The sequence below is a fragment of the Mandrillus leucophaeus genome, unplaced genomic scaffold (genome assembly GCF_000951045.1).
Source record: "Mandrillus leucophaeus isolate KB7577 unplaced genomic scaffold, Mleu.le_1.0 Scaffold360, whole genome shotgun sequence".
NCBI classification, from domain to species: domain Eukaryota; kingdom Metazoa; phylum Chordata; class Mammalia; order Primates; family Cercopithecidae; genus Mandrillus; species Mandrillus leucophaeus.
Window position 1 is genome coordinate 3,076,065 of NW_012103810.1, and position 19,264 is coordinate 3,095,328.

The 19,264-nt window shown below is 39.6% G+C and overlaps 1 protein-coding gene across 1 annotated transcript in view; it reads left to right on the forward strand.

Annotated features, from left to right (window-relative positions):
- Positions 1-1,651: 1,651 nt before the first annotated feature.
- Positions 1,652-19,264, forward strand: part of GDPD4 (glycerophosphodiester phosphodiesterase domain containing 4) — a 69,422-nt gene continuing 51,809 nt past the window's right edge. The window contains exons 1-7 of the mRNA XM_011989736.1: positions 1,652-1,852; positions 3,898-4,001; positions 9,637-9,730; positions 12,270-12,329; positions 17,355-17,453; positions 17,525-17,618; positions 18,806-18,883. Coding sequence (XP_011845126.1) covers positions 1,664-1,852; positions 3,898-4,001; positions 9,637-9,730; positions 12,270-12,329; positions 17,355-17,453; positions 17,525-17,618; positions 18,806-18,883 — 718 coding nt within the window. The 5' untranslated portion in view covers positions 1,652-1,663. The remainder of the gene's footprint in view (positions 1,853-3,897; positions 4,002-9,636; positions 9,731-12,269; positions 12,330-17,354; positions 17,454-17,524; positions 17,619-18,805; positions 18,884-19,264) is intronic.

Sequence of the window (19,264 nt, forward strand, 5' to 3'; positions counted from 1 at the left end):
CCTCCCTCCCTCCCTCCCTCCCTCCTTCCTTCCTTCCTGCCTTCCTCTTTCTTTCTCCCCTCCCCTCCTTCTGTTTCTTTCACCTTACTGGGTTACTTCAAATGACTTGTCTTCAGGTTCTGAAATAATGTCTCCATATTGAATTATCTTATTCAGATTCTGAACTGTTTTTCTGATTTCTTTGTATTATTTATCTGTGCTCTCTTGTATCTCACTGGGTATATTTAATATTGTTATTTTAATTTATTTGTAGGCATTTCACACATTTCTTTTGCATTGGAATCTCTTGCTGGAGAATTATTATATTACTTTGAAGTTGTCATGTTTCCTTGCTTTTTCATGTTTTTTGTGTCCTTATGTTGATATCTGCACATCTGCTATAACAGTTGCTTTTATTTTTTGATTTGGCTTTCATAGGGGAAGATTTTTTTTTTTCTTGTATCTATAGAGTTGGGTGGGGCACTTTAGTTTTTATTTTGGGTTCATGCAGTAGTATAGTCTCCCTGGGATTTCTTTGATTGTAATCAGTGTCAGTGGTGTCTATGATTTTGTCAGTGGTTTAGGCTGTGGTTGTTAGCACAGGCTGCAGTGAGGCTTTGCTGGGAGTGGGGATATCAGGCAGGCCAATCCTCAGGCCCCAGTGGTGGTGATGGCAGGCCGATTGTTCCTGTCCTTGGACCCCTGGCCAGTGTACACAGGCACTGGTGTTAGCAGGTCTAGGAAGGCCAGTTTTTAGGTCTCTAGGTGGCTTGCTTGGGTATTGGCAGTGTTAGCAGTGTGCTGGGCAGGCGGGTGGAACCCTGGAGCCCTGGGCAGCATGTGTGGTGTCAGTGATGGCAGTAGTGTTAGGGGGCCAATCTTTGGTCTCCCAGGTGACATGCACTGGTGCTAGCAGTGACAGCAGTAGGATGGGTAGGTCAGTCTATAGGTCCCCAGGTGGCACATGTGGGTAGGCATTGGTGCTGGTAGTGGTGCCAGGTGATGTTGGCCTGTCCCCAGGCTCCTTGATGATGTACACAGGTGCAGGTTGTGGTGGGTGCCTGTGTTCTTAATGCCGTTGTGAAGCCACATACTCCATATTTTGTTCTATCTCTGAAATATTTTTGGTTGGCAAAGGAAAAATAAACTTGTCACATTTCAGCCATTGTTGTTTTGAAGATTTCATCTTTCATAATTGAAGCTAACCCTAACTGATTCCATATGGGAGAGGAGAGAAAGGGAAGAAGCAGCCAGCTGTGTATCTGAGTCACTTATTAGTCAAGGATGGTATTTTCATGTACCTCACCCATGCCTTTAACATCTCAAGTTATTTCAACAGCATATTGCAATTTGAGAAGCACATTTGTATATATTATCTCATTGGATTCTTTCAGCATCTATTAGGTGGTGAGGACAGGGAATATTGTCCCATTTTAGAGGTGAGAAAACTAAACCTAGAGTGATGCAGTGACCACAGTAAACACTCAACAAGTTAGTGAGAAAGGTAGGAAGAAGCTCTATTTTTCTGCCCCAAATCCACTGTATTATCTTTGATTATAAACAGTTTTTTAAAAATCCATTTCTCTTTGGTAAAATTTGCTGTAGAATGATGGGATAAGATACATTAAGGGGAGTTACAGTAGATCCTGATTATTTTATTTGTCTTTCAGCCAAAGGGTGAATCATGTTTAAGAAGGTCAACAGGATTGAGCGCAAGAGGAATAAGACAGGAAAACGAAAAAAACTTAATCCATGGATTCCACGCATCTTCAACCACCAGTGCTATGTCACCTTCCTTACTGGCTGCTATAGTTGCCTTTGGAAATTCAGACAATGGGAAAAAACTAAAGTTGGATTTTGTTGCTGCACTTGGGTACAAACTGATGAGGAGCTGGACCATGTTTTCTCAGATGTGGGGAGCATAGGCTGACCGCTGGCCCCATAAGGGCTCTTTACGGTCTCCAGGACTGGGGATGCTAGGGCTCCATTTCTTCCATAACAGTATTGCACCAATATTAAACTTACTGAAACATGTACTTGCTTTCTTCATTTCTTTCCTTTACTTCATTTTTCACTTTTTTTCTTTACTTTTCCTTACTACCTCTTTTATGTTTATTCATTAATTCACTTTTGCATTTATTCATTCAGTGAATCTTGAAGAAAAAGTGATGTTTGGGTGCAATTAGATATTTTTGGTTAGGGATTACGGGGATGCCTGAATTGTAATTTGCTCTCCTCTGTGAATTTCTCTTCTCGGGAGAAAAAAACAGCAAGTGAGAAACAAGGTGCTCCTTTATAATTGGTCAAGCTAGTGGTGATTTTCCCTAAGGAAGAGCTCTAGTAAGACTGAGTGGTGGCATATGGACTAGCCCCTTTTAGGGCCTCTATTTGTAAGCCATATGTTGGAACCCTTTGGTGAGCTACATGGTATAAGTGATTAAATTATCAGCACACTGAAATGAGAACAGAAGAGCAAAATCATGTACCTTTGCTTATTTGTGAACATGGCCCAACTGGGGTCCCAGAATCAGACATATTGGATAATTAATTTCTTATACTTGAGGTGGGGAACACAAGGAAAGGGGTAGGAAATGGGAGGTTTCCCTGGAGTAGGCAGGAATGTTCTTCTGTCCCCACTGTATCTTTCCTGCCCAGATATTTGGCTTCTATGCGAGTCACTGGGGATAATACAAGTGCTTCAGGCCTGCTTCCTGCTCTCAAGGAATTCAGTCTACTGTGGGGAAAGATAAGTACACACACACAATCTCAATATAGTGAGAGAAGTGCTGTAACTGCATGTGCATGTACACAGGCACATACCAAGGGGAGGGCCACCTTTTAGAAGGTGAAGGGTGATTAAGAATTGGATAGGTAGAGAATTGGGGATGGTGGAAGAATTGGTATTGGAGGAGGAGTCAAAGGGCATAGTGAGTTTGGAGATTGATATAAGGTTTATTTTAGATGAAGGAGAGGATATGAAAGAAGAAGTGAGGGGAAAAGAAGCTAGAGAGGGAGATGGGTCCAATGTTGTGTGGTTTTAAGAATTTGACCTCTGCCATTGGGAATAAAGAATCCCCAAAGACTTTAAGCTGATGAAGTAGTCTGAGCTGTGGTTTGGAATGATTATTTGATTGTGTGGAGGACGTATTGAAAGGGACAAAACTAACACAGGGAGACTTCTTTGCCTTCAGAGAAAGCAGTACCTCCTCCATAATGATAACCTCCATTTTGGCTTTGAGCTTATACAGATCTGGGTTCTAGTCCTGCCCCTGCTACTTCTTAGCTGTGTGATCTTGAATCAATTATTTTACCTCTCTGAGCTTTCTTCTGCAAAAATGAGATTGATGCCTAACTCATATGGCTCTAATGAGAAATAAATCAAATGAAAGTAGCTTGTGAAATCCTTAGCATTTTACTAGAACAAAATAGCTACTTAAAAAAATTATTCTTTAACTCTGATTCCCCCCTTCTTCTCCAATGGGGTAGATTGATGACTAAATGAACTAATTAATGATGAATGAATCAATAAATTAATTACTGAACAAAACATCTGGTAGCTGGAGAGGCAGATGAATTCAACAGATGATTGGTAAAAGCCAGCTATGTTCAAGAAACTATACTATGTATTGGTAATACAGAGATGTTCCTTTTCCTCAAAGAAGAAACAGTGTAGCATCAGATAAAACATAAATGCATAATTCTAGTTCAGTGTAAGAAAGGTTGTAAACAGGCATATACAGGATTTGGTAGGGGTAAAAAGAGAGTGGTCACTCCAGCCTCAGGAGAGTAATGCATGGCAGTGCAACTTATACCTGAGGTGGGGAACACAAGGAAAGGTAGTTTGGCAAGTGTATACAGAAACTGCTGAGGTAATAAGGATAAATGGAGCTAAGTTCGATTTCTTTTTTCTCTTCCCAGAAAGAGCAATTATTTTGCCCGTGCCTGGTAATTTCATTTGTCTTGTCTGTGATGTTGCTGTTCCTGTGGATAGAAACATCCAATGAATACTTTAACTTTGACTGGTGAGTTTCACTTTTTGTAGTTTCATTTGTGTAAGGGCATTTTGGTCTGATAACCACCTGGATTCTACCTCAGGCTGAAAAGATCTGGTGATATAGTGGGGAAGGAAGACAAAACTGGGCTTTCCACAGCTTGTGGGTGAGAGGCCTGCCTCTGGGGCAGGGGTAGGATGCTTAGCACCCTAACTTGTTATACTTTCTTCCACTGTGCTGAGTCTCAGACTAAATCTGGCTCAGTGGGAAGCTTTCATGCTTCCGATATCCACAGTCCTTCTACTCAGATAATGATTCCCTGGTATCTTTTCTTTAGTCTCTTTGAGTTACTGATGCCGACACTAGTTGGTCTTCATGATCTCTATCCCTGAACCCTGCCTTCTCTGCTGCTCCTATACCCTCTTCCTCTCCCTACTGTTCTTAGGAGGCTTCCTAGGATTCTGCACACAGTGACACGTATCCCTTCCCAGCACTCTTTCATGGCTAAACTCCTACTCTGGAATGTCCCCAGCCCTTCTAGTTTTTCTGGCTTGATGTCTGCTAACCTTACTGCAAATCTTGTTATTTGGTATATGGGGAAGAAGGATCTGTTCGGATATGGGGCTATTAAAAATGGAATACAGTTGGTTTTTTTTTTTTTTATAGAAGTAAAACATGGTTTGTTATTTTATGTGTAAAATGCAAAAAGTTAGAAATATAGTATCTGCCTAGTCCCATTCTTGAGAGATAATCACTTGATATATTTTTCTATGCTGATTTTTCTATTATGTTCATGTTGTATACATCATTTTGCTTTTTCTTTTCACTTAAAATAACAAACATTTTAGCAAAATTTTTAAACTCCTAATGAACATCACTTAAAATGGTTTAAAAATATTTCATGACAGATGCTATAATACACTTAGCCATTTTTAATTGTTAGGCATTATATGTGTGTCCAATTTTCTCATTTTTATAAACTAGTAATGCAGAGAAATCTTTGTATTCTGACTAATGTTCCTAGAATAGATTCCCATAAATGGCATTATTGAGTCAAGAAGAATAAACGTTGTTAAAATTCATTATGCCCCCAAATTAGCCAGGCATAGTGGTGTGTGCCTGTAGTCCCAGCTACTTAGAAGGCTGAGGTGGGAGGATCCCTTGGGCCTGGGAGGCAGAGGTTGCAGTGAGCCAAGACTGTGCTACTGCATTCCAGCCTGGGTGACAGAGCCAGACCCTGACTCAAAAAAAAAAAAAAAAAAAATTCATTATATCTATTGCCAAAGTACTTTCTCAAAAGGTTATAGCAATTTGTATTTAAAACAGAGGTATATGACAGGATTAAATATTCTAACATTGCATATTTTTTCTTGATGAAATTTTTTTGTTTTAATTTGAATCATTTAGTTTCAGAACAAGTTTATTTAACTAATTTATTTTAAAATTTATTTTCCTTTGCTTACTTATTCATTGGGGGTTTTCAGTTAGCCTTCTCACTGGTTCATCTGCAGTTTTATTTATGGGCCAGTTCTGAATTATTTCACAGAAATTGTATTTCAATTTAAAATATAAATGCTATGGTATAATTTATTCATATTTATAAATTTTAAAATACCAGCTCTGAGATCCATAGTTGACAAGGTTTATGCAAAGTCTAATACCCAAATCTTTCTGCCTCTCTCCCCATCCCTTGAGTGGTATCAAAGTTCTGGGGCTTACCACAAGATAGCAAAAATAGCGTGGTGGTGGTAAGAAGAAACTCTGGTCATCAAAATGACACTGGTCACTCTGGTCATTATTACTTTCATTAGACAGTGCCTCAGTCAAGCATTGGTCCCTAGCCACTTTTTGGAATTGCTCTTCCAGGCATTTTATAGAAATATTCCTCACAACAGGCTTTTGCATTGACCACAAGCATGGCTTGGAACCCTCACCATTGTTCCCAAGACTGAGATGCTTACTGGCTAGCTTCCATGATCTTCCTGCAACCATCCCCGATTTGTGAATTTCGTCTGCCAGGATGCAGTGTTGTAAATCAGGCACAAGTCTGAGTACCAATGAAGTCTTCAATCCTAGTGCAAAGTTGCAGCATAGTCTTTCATTTTCTTCATATGTTTTTAACTTGAAGACTATTTCATATAATAACTAATATAGCTGTACTAGCTTTGCATGGTTTATCTTTTCCATCCTTTATCTTTTTAACCTTTCTATAGCTCATGTTTTGGAAGTTTCTCTTATAAATAACATGTGGTTGGGTTTCTCAAATCCAGTTTGGCAGTATTTGTCTTTATGTTCCAAATAAAAAATAGCTCTGTACTAATATATCACTAATATATTTTATTTGAGCTTACATCCATATTCTTCCTAATGCTGTTGTCCTATCAGTTCTGTGGGTTTTGTTTTGTTTTTGAGGCAAGGTCTCACTCTGTTGCCCAGGCTGGAGTGCTGTGGTGTGATCTTGGCTTATTGCAGCCTCTGCCTCCCAAGCTTGACTGATCCTCCCACTTCAGCCTCCCAAGTAGCTAGGACTACAGGTGCAAACCACCATACCTAGCTAATTTTTTTTTTTTTTTTTTTCATGGAGACAGGGTTTTGCCATGTTGCCCAGGCTAGTCTCAAACTCCTGAACTCAAGTGATCTGCCCGCCTCGACCTCCCAAATTGCTGGGATTGCAGGTGTGAATTACTGCACCCAGCCCTGTGTTCTTTTTTCCTCTTTTCTTGCCTTACTTTATATTAAGTATTTTTTATTACTTTATTTTTCCCTCTATTAACTTGGAAGGAATACCCATATTTTCTCTCCTACTGACTCTTGCTGTCTTTTTTGTACCTGCCCTGGAAATTGCAACATGTAATCTTGAGTCACCAAAGTCTTATATTAGTATTTTAACCTTTTCCTGGATAATACGAGGATCTTGAAACACTTTAACTTCATTTACCTCCTTCTGAGTTATAAGCCATTCTCATCATATATTTTAATCCTACATACTTTTCCAACCACAGATGACATTATTGTTTTGTATAGTTAATATTCTTTTACATTTACCTATGTATTTACTTTTTTATTACTCTTCATTTTATCATACACCTCTGATCTTTCATCTAGAATCTTTTTTTCCCTGTATAAAAAATAACCCCTAGGTGTCCCATAGAAGGTGACTGTTAGGAAGAGAAGAGGCCTGAGCTGTGTACGCCATCAAGCCAGTACCTAGGGAGAGCAGACTAATAATGTCTGTTCACACATTTAGATGCTTCAAAGCTAGGATTCATTCCCCCACAAATCACAAACTGGAAAAGTTTGTGCTTTCTCCTAGGATATAACCCTGGAAGGTTCCAAATCAAAGTGTATGGTGTTTACAAGGTTACCTTCTCCCCTGTAGCCCTGTGAAGTTTATAAGAGCTTCCTGTACCTCAGCCAATTCTAGAGAAAAATTACCCCAAATGCTACACTATCTCTGGATTTCCTTCCTTGTTTGGATCTTGGCTCCATAGTTCTTCAGTGTCTGGTAGATGTCTGATGCTTTCATTTAGATTTTTCAGAACATTTTGTCTAGCTTTTCTAGTTGTTCCCCTTAGCTAGAAAGAGCAGAATTTTTTGGTAGGGTAACTGTAACTTCTCTCTTTTCCCCTCTGTGTGTGTTGTTTCTCCATTTCTCACTATGCAAGAGTTCCTAGGGCCTCCACCATCAATGTGTCTTTTTTTCTCATCTAGAGTTACTGTCAGCTGACAGTTGGTGATGCTGATATAAAACATTGCAATATGTATTGGGGAAAAGTGCAAGAAAACTGCATCTTACAGCTGTGAGAAAGCAGGGAAAGGGTCCTTGAAAGTTTCTTTAAACATTCTGTTATAATGATAACAGAAAATATGGATTTTACATGAGTAGGTTGCATTGACTAGGCTGCCCCAATAAGCTGTCTTGGTGGAGTGAGTAGGCCTACATCCAAAATGGAGGTGTGATTATGCTGCTAGCGGGATGTAACACAATAGTCCAGAGCACAGAGAAAACTGCTTAAAAATGCTAAGTCAGAAGAAGCCTAACTTGGACACATTCATGTAGAGTAGGCCTACTGCATAGTCATCAGCATTGTGTATTCCCAGCTTAAAGAAGTGATGGCCAAGAAAAGAGACTTCCTTTTTCAATTCCCACTGATGTTCAGGCAGTCACATAAGCAAACTCCTTCTTACTCTTTTCACTCCCTTTTTTCACACCACTACCACCACCAACAGTAAGTACAGTTACTTACTGGGGTGGGAAGAAGTAGAAGGAGAGAGAGGAAAAGCCAAATCACAGTTCTTCTTTTGCCTATAATCCATAGCTGGGGGGTGGGAACTTCACCTGAGTTTGGTGAGAGGGCTTTGAAGTAAACCAAACTAATAGTAATATTTACATGTGATCGGACATCCAAAAGAAAACCTTTTAGGTTGAAAGAGATTAAAATAAAATATCAATGTGACCAGTAAAATGATTAGAAGAAAGAGGAGTACCATGAAATGACAAACATTGTTTTCTTTGTTACTTGGAGAGCAAAGTCAGTATCTCGATTTGGTTAAACTCATTAATTCTTTGACTATATCTAGAGTGCTATTAAGGCCCGATTTCATGTTCTTTTCATTTCAAAAATTTTTTTTCAAGATCTCTGTTTGATTGTTTTGATAACATCAAAAAATTGTGCTTGGATTAAAACACCCTATTCTTGTTTCATGGATGTGAATCATTCCTTTACATTATGGAAGATCTTAAATATATTTATTTTGTGGCTCTTTTCTGATTGTTCTATTAATTATGTTTTCTTGGGTCCAAGTTTTTCTATTTGTTGGCTTCATAGGGTTCATTTGTTGACATCCCTTACATGTTTTCTGATTCCTGATTGTGATCTCATCTTCTACAGAGCACTCTTCCCAGTGTCTTGATCTGGGATACCTTTTGTTAGTAAGGCTGTTTGCCTGTTTGTTTCTTCCTAGTTTATCTCACAGCCCTTGTCCAAGAGGATTTCCTTTGTAATTCTTATTAATGTAGTTTTTTGTTCACTAGCCTGTAGTTTACATCTTAAAAAATATAATTTCTACAGGTTTTGTACAGAGAGGAGGAAATTTCTGTTTGCTTGACACGAAGATTCAAATTTATTTGATGTGTAATACCTAGACCAAGTATAACATTGTTTCTCCTAACAAATCATTAGCAATTTTCTCTCATATGCTACATTAGGAACAGAAAAATTGGGTTTTTTTTCTTAATATGGTGGCTGTGATTGCAATGATGTCCAAAAATGTATATGCATGTGGACAAGGAGCCTGCCAAAGTGTAAAGTATTAGTTTTGTTCAGGCAGTAAACTTATGGGATATATTGTTTCTCTTTCGGTATTCCCAAATTTCTGTATTATATTATTTTTTAAAAGAGGACATAATTTTTAAATATGTATTCTAAATAACTTAAATTCCTGCTGTGTTTACAAACCCCATGAGCATCCCCAATTGCCTACAGAACACAACTTTAAAACTCCTCATATAAGTATCCGCAAAAACTGCTGTTCACACACTGCTTCTCTTTTTATCTCCCTACATTTTCTTATGCCTTATCTAGTCTGGTTTTGTCCCCATCCTTGACACAGAATCTACTGATTTCTGCAGTATTTTAAGAACTGAAACACATTTTTTTTTCAGGGTCATTTTTCTAGGAACAGGATACTGGTTTTACTGGTCTATTTTTATTCTGAGTTTAGCTGGGATCCTGACTGCCTACTCTTCATTGCTGTTGGTGAGTAATGCTTCTCATTTCTTCCACTCCCTTCCTGAGTAGCCTGATGAGGTGTTCCTGCCTGTGGTATAGTATCCAGTTGGTACTGGGGGCTCTCAGAACCCAAGTTCATTCTTGTCTTAGTAGAGTTGGGGTTTACATTAGCTATTTGAATTTTAGGCACAAGGAATAGGATGTGGAAGGAAAGCCTATTCTGTTAGAGGATGTGTCTTGCCAGTTTGGCCCTTTGAAAGTATAACAGAACATCCTTTTTCTATTTCCTTGTTTTATACCCTATCCTATGGTTCCCTCAATATTGTCATTTTAGATACCCATAGCTTCACATCAGCAGTATCTTTACTCATCTCATGTCCCATCTTCTGAAAATCAGTCTTTCTGGGCCTTATAAAAATTTACTAGTTTGTTAAACTTGTTCTAATGTACAAATGCTAGTCACCTAGCCCAGATGCAAAGTACATTTTAGCAAAAGCCTTTTGGCAATAGTGTGGCCTTGTTTCTGTTGCCTAACATACTAGTGTCTCTTAGTGTGAGAAATTTATGCCAGGTAAGAGAAAAGTCTATGGAAATGGGAGGATAACTTTAGATAGAGTTTTGCAGTGCCTATTTATACATAGGGCAGATAACTTTCTCTGATTTCACCATTCCTTTCTCTATTGAATTCTTGTCTGATACAGAAGAACCTAGCCCCCAAATTTGTTGCTATTTGCATGAACTTTTTCTTTCAAAAAAGCTTATTCATCATTATATGAGCAGAACATTGTGAGAAGTGCTGAGTATACGGAGATCAATAAAAACTAAGCAATTTCTGTTTTCATGCAGTGCATTTCATGGAGGTAGGTGTGAGATATAAGTTACAACTATTCCTTGTCACTGGAGTGGGATCTTAAAGGAGTGTTAGATTTGGACATATAGATGTGGTAATGAGGAAGAACGTTGTGGGCTGAGGGAGCTTCATGACTAAGCAAGACAGAAAAATATAGGATATCTTGCTGAGAAGGAAAGGTCAGTTCTGTTAGTATGTAGGGCATAATGAAGAATAATGGGGGGCCGGGTGCAGTGACTCCTGCCTGTAATCCCAGCACTTTGGGAGGCCAAGCGGGGTGGATCACGAGGTCAGGAGATCGAGACCAACCTGACTAAACCTGGTGAAACCCCATCTCTACTAAAAATATATTTTAAAAAATTAGCCGAGCGTGGTGGTGGGCGCTTGTAGTCCCAGCTACTCAGGAGGCTGAGGTGGGAAAATGGCGTGAACCTGGGAGGCGGAGTCGCAGTCAGCCGAGATCGAGCCACACTGCACTCCAGCCTGGGTGACACTGCAAGACTCCGTCTCAAAAAAAAAAACCAAAAAAAACACAAAAAAACAGAATAATGGGGAAACATGGCTGAAAAGATAGGTTTGTGAGATTTTGGAAGGCTTGGAAAGAAAGGCTAAGACATTTGATATAAATCAGTTTTCTATTTTAGGAAAATTATTCTCGATGTTTTGGTTTGGAGGGTGGCTATAGGCAGACCAATTAGAAACTTTTTTTTTACAGGAGGAAAATGTAGATGAAGGATGTGCTCTGGGCCAAACTCTGACCACTGAATTGTGCCACTTTTATGCACAATAAACATGAAATGGTATAGTTAGGTTCTAAGAGGGGATTGAATTCTAGTGTCCAATAAAGCAATATATTTTAACAAACTTTCTACTTTACCCTACCTCTTTTTGAATACATACAATGACAACAATAGTGAAAAAGAAGGGGTACCTGGATTCTATTTCTAGTTCTATCTTTAGGTTACTATGTAACCTTGGTCAAGGCATGTAACTCTTCTGACCTCAGTTTCATTTTTTTTTCAAATGAGAATGATAACAATATTTAATGGTATAATATAGGGCTAAGTAAAGAACAAATGAAATATACATGAAATAATTTTGATAAAGAGGTAAGTGCCGTACATATCAAATTATCATTAATATCCCAGGCATCTGAGGACTCCAGTTTTCAATTTCTATCTTTACACTGACTTGGTGACTGGCTAGATTTAGATTAAAATCCGAGATTTATTGAATCTATACCAGTGTTAACAACAGTGGTTTGACAGTAGTAACAACAGCCCTGTTGTCCTTGGACAACAAGAGTCCTTGGAAGGGCTGCCTCCTGAACTTTCTTCTCTTACAAGTGAGTCTGAGTAATACCAGGAATAAGGTTCCTCACAGGGAAAAGAAATGGGCAGGAGCTCAGGAAGAGTATCAGTGTGGTAATTGTTATGTAATCTTCGAGGAGATAACACAGAATTCTTCCTGAGGTTGCAGATGGAAGTTATAAACAGGAGGCAAGATTTGAACTGGCTTTGAAGGGTCAGTGGCATCGGGAGAGGGAGCTTTTTCAGGCAAACAGCATGGAAAACTCCCAGAGGCTAAATAAAGTACAGGTATAGCAAGAAGTGAGTGTACTACTGGACTGTGAACAGAATTTGGAGCTATAGGAACAGTGCTTTGGGTGGCAACTTGGTGATTTCAAAATAACTCTCTTTTTCTTTGCTTTTGCAGTTACTTGGATTGTTGTTGCTTTGGGAAGGGATTGAACTATACCTGCACTTGTGTCATAAGGTAGGACATCTGAGTCCACATTGGAAACCTTAGACCTGGACTGAACCTTAGGCCAGGCCTAAACATGCTCCTTGGTATACTCAGTTTTGCATATGGGTTACCCTCTCTGTTACTGTTCTCCTTGGAGAGAAGAGATTTACTTACATCATTTTAACTGAAATAATTAAATATCTAACGTTGCAACTGATTTATGGAAGGAGCTGAACCGGAGCTGAACCCAAACTCTTATTCTCACTGCTTCCTATTAAACTCAATCTGTGACCCTGTTCTTCCCATTCCAGTAAAATCTTAGGCACTCATTCCATTAATTTCCCAGTACTTTTTAGTCACAGAAATACTCTCATTTCAGTGATTAAAATTTTCAGTTCATTGTAATAACCTAAGTTCCAACTTTATTAACCTTAAAATGTTTCCCCTCCTCTATTTGGGCCTGATCCAAGCCTGAAGCCCATAGCAGCAGAGAGGGCATGGTGGTCCTTTTACCTCTTTTCCGCCTGAGTGGGGTCCAGGGGAAGAGGAGATGGAGAAAAGAGCACAGTCTCACAAGGAGAGGGGAGAAGGGAATCAGGGGTTGATTTCTAGGTAAATGTACAGTTGCCTCTTTTCCCGTGAACTTTTTCTATGTGTATTTTCAGAAACCCTACTGAGAACCTTGACTGTAACTCTCTTGGTGGAGTCAATGCCTGTCTTCCTGCAGTGCCCTGAAATTTCTTTTTTGAAGTCCTTTTGACCCTCTCTTGAGTTTGGATATCTTTAAAATAACACCAGCATGATTTCTTTCACAGGGTCTATATCTGGTCCCCAGAGGACAGTCAGCTTGGCCCCACCATCTACAGGCATGCAGCATAGTTCCGATACAATATCCTTGTTTTGTTCTCCCATGGGCTTGAACAGCTCCAGTGACAGCCTCTTGCTTTTTTATAGACTTTTTTGGGCATGTTTTAAAAAAATTGATACCAGTAATTGGACATATTTGTGGGATCCATGTGATAATTTTGATATATGCCTACAATGTATAATGCTCAAATCAGGGTACTTAGGATATCCATCATCTCAAGCATTTATCATTTCTTCATGTTAGGAACATTTCAACTCTTCTAGCTGTTTTGAAACTATTTTTTGAACTATTTAGAAGCTATTTATATTATAAATTATTGCTAACGGTAGTCACCTTACTGTACTATCAAACATTAGAACTTATTCTTTCTATCTAATGGTATGTTCTCATTAACCAACCCCTCTTCATTTCTCCCACTCTGACCCACCTTTCCCAGCCCTTGGTAACTATCATTCTACTTCTCTACTTTTTTACTCACAAATATGAGTGGGAACATCAGGCATAGTGTTGATACAATTCCTTGTATTTCCCCAAATCCAGAAACATTTCAGACTCTTGAGTGGTCCCTTTAAGTCTTGAATTAGTCCATTTGCATTGCTAATAAAGGAATACCTGAGACTGGGTAATTTATAAAGAAAAGAGGTGTATTTTGGCTCATGGTTCTGCAGGCTGTAAAGGAAGCATAGCACTGGCATCTGGTCCTGGTGAGGGCCTCAGGAAGCATACAGTCATGGTGGAAGGCAAGCAGGGAGCCAGCATATCACATTGCAAGAGAGGGAGCAAGAGAGAGGAGGAGGAGGTGCCAGGTCCTTTTAAACAACCAGATCTCATGTAAACTCACAGAATGAGAACCCACTCATTACTGCAAGGATAGCACCAAGCCATTCATGAGGGAGCTGTCCCCATGATCCAAACACCTCCCTCTATGCCCACCTCCAGTATTGGTGGTCACATTTCAACATGAGATTTGGAGGGAACACAGGTCCAAGCCATATCAATATCCTCTTACTCAAATGAGAAGTATGAACTGGAAATATAAATTTAGAGTTATTAGAATAGATGGAGCTTGAAGTCATGAGATTTTCTAGGGAAAGAATATAGATTTGAAAACTGAACAAATAGGACTTATTGACATCAACATTTATTTTGGATTTGGGACACCATGATAAATTAACCAATACCAAGAATCCCTAGGACTGAAAACATTCTGATTACCATTCCAGGTTTGTGTCTGTTATAAAAACTATGCTTATGTTGCCTGTGCCAGTTAAGTACTGCTACTTGGCCTCTGCCACGGCAGAAGCGCATCATCCCCTTTGAAATCAGGAAGACTGTTTGGCAGCATCTCTCACCTTTTTTCAGGCATACAGGATGGCCACCACAGTGCTTTTCAAGGATGCTGATGCTTTCCTCACCAGTGTCTTCTGGGACCTCCCAAAGAACTCAATATAGGGAGTGGGTTAGCTCATAGGTGATACCGTTCTAGCACTTTTTCTTAATAAATCTTTTATTATTTCTTCTATATTATACCAAGAAATTACTGGCATCCCAATTTCATTGAGCATAGGCTACCAGGGAGCCTGGGCTTCAGATAACCAAACAATTAGAACCTCTTGGAACTGCTTAATACCTGGATTCTAGGATATGAAATCCAGAATCTCTGTTAAGTGCACCCATATCAATAAATTTAGTCTGATCTAAAATTCTGTTCTCTTTTCCTTGTTCTCTTTCCCTTAGAATTCATTCCCACACATATTCTACAGGATTTTTGCCAATATTAGTCAGGAAAATCTTCTTTTCTAAGCCTTCATCTTCTGAGGCATTCTGGGATCTAGTTCACAGATTCTGAAGGCAATGAAAAGTTCAGGGGGATTATTAAGAGTTGGCATTCCTTTGGAACTTAACTACCTTGGTTGAGTCTGCAGGTCTTCAAACCAGGAATGACCAGGCTTATCAGACTTGTAAGGAGAGACTGATTTTATTGATAAGGGAGATTTTGTGGGGTTCAGAGTTTCAGTTTTATTGTACTCAGAATAAATTTAGGAAGAAAAGCATTAGCACCAGGGGGTTCTAGAACCCCCCTTCCCTTCCCCTTCTACCTACAGCTGCCCAGAGAGAAGCGAATGGCATCAACCCAAACTCCTTGTAAACATGCTAATCACCTGACCTCCTGGTAGACACACTAAAGGTATTTGTCAGCTCCTTATCTGCAAAACTTTCTACCAGGATATACCTAGATCTATCTAGGTTGGTTTTATTGTAAACAAACCTGGAATATATAGGTTCGTGTGGTAGAAGACATGACTGGCTAGAGTTATATAATTAATGGAGTATAAAATAATGATGCTCCATAACCAAAATGACTCCTGTGAAGCAACATTTCTTCATATTTTGCTCAAAACACACCTTACATTTTAAGTCCAAAAACAATGTATACTAATACAGGAGAGGAAAGACCCTATATGAGTAGCTGCATTTGACATAATGATATCTGCTCGAATTTTTTTTTTTGAGACGAAAGTCTAGCTCTTTCGCCCAGGCCAGACTGCAGTGGCACTATCTCAGCTCACTGCAAGCTCCGCCTCCTGGGTTCACGCCATTCTCCTGCCTCAGCCTCCCGAGTAGATGGGACTACAGGCGCCCACCACCACACCTGGCTAATTTTTTTGTATTTTTTTTAGTAGAGACGGGGTTTCACCGTGTTAGCCAGGATGGTCTCGATCTCCTGACCTCGTGATCTGCCCGCCTCGGTCTCCCAAAGTGCTGGGATTACAGGCATAAGCCACCGCGCCCCGGCTTTTTCTTTTCTTTTTTTTTTTTTTTTGGCAGAGTCTCACTCTGTTGTCCAGGCTGGAGTGCAGAGTGGCGCGATCTCAGCTCACTGCAACCTCTGCCTTCCGGATTCAAGTGATTCTCCCACCTCAGCCTCCCAAGTAGATGGAACTACAGTTGTGCGCAACCACACCTGGCTAATTTTTGTATTTTTTGGTAGAGATGGGGTTTTACCGTATTGGCCACGCTTATCTCGAACTCCTGGCCTCAGGTGATCCACCTGCCTCAGCCTCCCAAAGGGCTGGGATCATAGGTGTGAGCCGCCGCTCCCAGCCAACCACTGGAAAGTCTTTTATCTGTTCCCTGTGATTGCCTGTATCCTTTAAATCCATAGTGAAGTTTGGTGTTGGGTAAGATCTGCGATTCTTATGAGTCTGGCAATTCAACTTTTGTGTTGTGATGCATTTAGTTTTTCCTAATAGGTTGTTTAAAATTTTTTCATCTATGTATGTGTTTTCTGTTCTTTTAATAATGTCCTTGTTAAATTTAGGTCTAATGTTTTGTTGCACTCATATTATAAAGTATTCTCTCTTTTTCTATTATCTGAAAGAGTTTGTTAAAGATTGGAAATATTTCTTCCTTAAATGTTTGGTAGAATTTATCATTGACGTCAGCAAAGGGTTGTTTTGTGAGAGACTTAATTATGGATTTAATTATTTTAGATGTAGAGATTATGGAAAGGAGAGAACTAAATACTGTCTAGAGGGCAGCACAGATGTAGGAAAACTATACATTTGAAAGGGAGGAAGTTAGGAAAGTTAGGTCTTCTTGGTCTCAACGTTTTTTCTCTATGAAGTATACAGCGTTCTGGCAGGCAGATTTTTTCATCTGTTTAACAAATACTTATTGGACGCTTACTATGTGCCAGACATTCTGCAGGACACTGAGGATGTAATCATAAACAATACCAATATTATCCTTGACTTCATGAAGCTTATAGTCTGTTGGGGAAAACAGACATCAAAAAGGCAATTACAGAGTATTATTTACTTATAATTGTATTGAGTATACAATTGAAGTCTAATGAAATAGCGAAGACTTTAATGGCAACTGTTGAATCTGAGTAAGAGATACCAAGCAATGTTAGGACCCAGCTGAGTCTGGAGATAGTAAATTAGTAATGGTAAATTGGTGGTGTAATTTTTTCTAGTCATGCTGTACAGCAAAGATTAGAAGCAAAGAAGGTGAATGATTGGTTCCATCTAATACTGGGGATTTGCAGGATGGTGAGATTAAAAGAATGAGAAAGCAGATAAGGTCCCTGACATTGTGAAGACACACATACAATTCCTAAGGACAGTTCTGATCCAAGCCTAGTGCTTCAGGTCAGGAGATTTTTTTTCCTGTTTCCCTAGATCCTGATTCTGCTAGTGATTCTTCCGTGTGTCATTTTAATACTCATTATATGCAAATTCTGGAAAGAAAGATGGCTGGTAGCTGGGCTGTCTCTGCAGGTAAGAATCATCCTATAGCTCCAGCACTAGCTGTCTAGATGTATCCCGCCTGACTTTTGGCTTTCTCACAGATCTTTGCTCCCTATGTGCACCTGGTCAGCATAACTGTGATGGTTATCCTTTTCTGGCCTGTGGCCATCTACGTGGCACGTTTGGAAAGAGAAGGTATGTCACATAGGGCAGAACCCTGCCTATTTCTTCAGCTCTGGCTTTAGCTTGCATACTCCACTTAGGAAAACAGAAGCTTGGGAACTAGCCGCCCCTATGCCTTGTTGCAATTCATTTAGCTTGCTACTCAGGCACACTCCTGTGCTCTCACTCACTACCCTGTCACGGTGGCCAATGGCCTGTCATAGTATTTCTGTGGCCAAACAGAACTTCTAAAGAGGGATTCTTTTTTTTTGAAAAATAAGATCTTTACATTGTTATACATTGACTGTCTGAAGATGGATGGCAGGTGACGCAGTAGAGGCTGTTTTAATTTTACTTGAGCAAAGTGCTGGTACAAGTCACAGTTCTTTGCATTTATTTTCAAATATTAGTAGTTTTTCTTTTTTTTCTTTCTTTCCTTTTTTTTTTTTTTTTTTGAGACAGAGTCTTGCTCTGTCGCCATGCTGGAGTGCAGTGGCACAATCTTGGCTCACTACAACCTCCACCTCCCGGGTTCAAGAGATTCTCCTGCCTCAGCCTCCCAAGTAGTTGGGATTACAGGTGTGCACCACCACTCCTGGTTGTATTTTTAGTAGAGACGGGGTTTCACCATGTTGGCCAGGATGGTCTCAATCTCTTGACCTCATGATCCACCCACCTCGGCCTCCCAAAGTGCTGGGATTACAGGCGTGAGCCACCGCGCCTGGCAAATATTAGTAGTTTCAACTCATACTAGGTCCAGAGATTTCTGCTTACATTCAAGTAACTCAGAGCAGTCCCCTGTGAGATCATGTCATACCTGAGGACTTACAGCAGAAGTCTGTAAGTCGTCTTACAGCAAATGTCTGTCTCTGTCACTGGTTTCCTCTTCATTCTTTGCCCCAATGTAATGGAATCAAAAGAACTGGATCTGTATACTAAACTGTTTGGAGAATGGAATTGTCTTTCACCACTCTACGGATAAACCAATAGGACATTCTTCTCTCTGGTTTTCATTTTTACTCTTTTTTAAATAAGGGTAAAATTACCCTTTCTGACCTGTGGGGGTATGCAGGCAAGAGAAAGACTGCATAGATGGTGCTGCCATTGTGTGTTTATATATGTATGCTTGTGTGTGGAGGGTAAATTTTAGGAAGTATTTCTGGGGAAAGGGCTTAAAGGGGACAATAATCAACTCTTCTTTTTCACTTTCTAAATTTTAGTTAGAATGAGAAGATACAGGATGACACATTCTGAGAAAAAAAGGCTCAAGAAATGTAATGTAATCGCAAGGTTAAGAGGTTAGAGCTGGAGACTGAGATTTGAAAGTCACTGAAGCATAGGTGGCAACTTGAAAATGTACAAATGGGTAAAATTCTCAGAGGTCTAAAATAGTAAGTCTTGGGGAATGGCTGGTTATCGCAGGCATTGTGTACAGGCTCTGTATGTGAATGTGTGTGTATGCACGAGAGAGAGAGAGGGAAGGAGGGAGGGAGGGAAAGAGGGAAGCAAATATTTATAGAGTGTTATGAGTCAACACTGTCATAACAACTTTGTAAGGTTGATATAAGCAGCGGGACAGCCCCATTTTACAGAAGAAAATGAAGATTCAGAGAGATTAAGTAAGTTGTCCTTAGTCACACAATCAGGAAGTAGCAGAACTTGGCTTTAAACCCAGATTT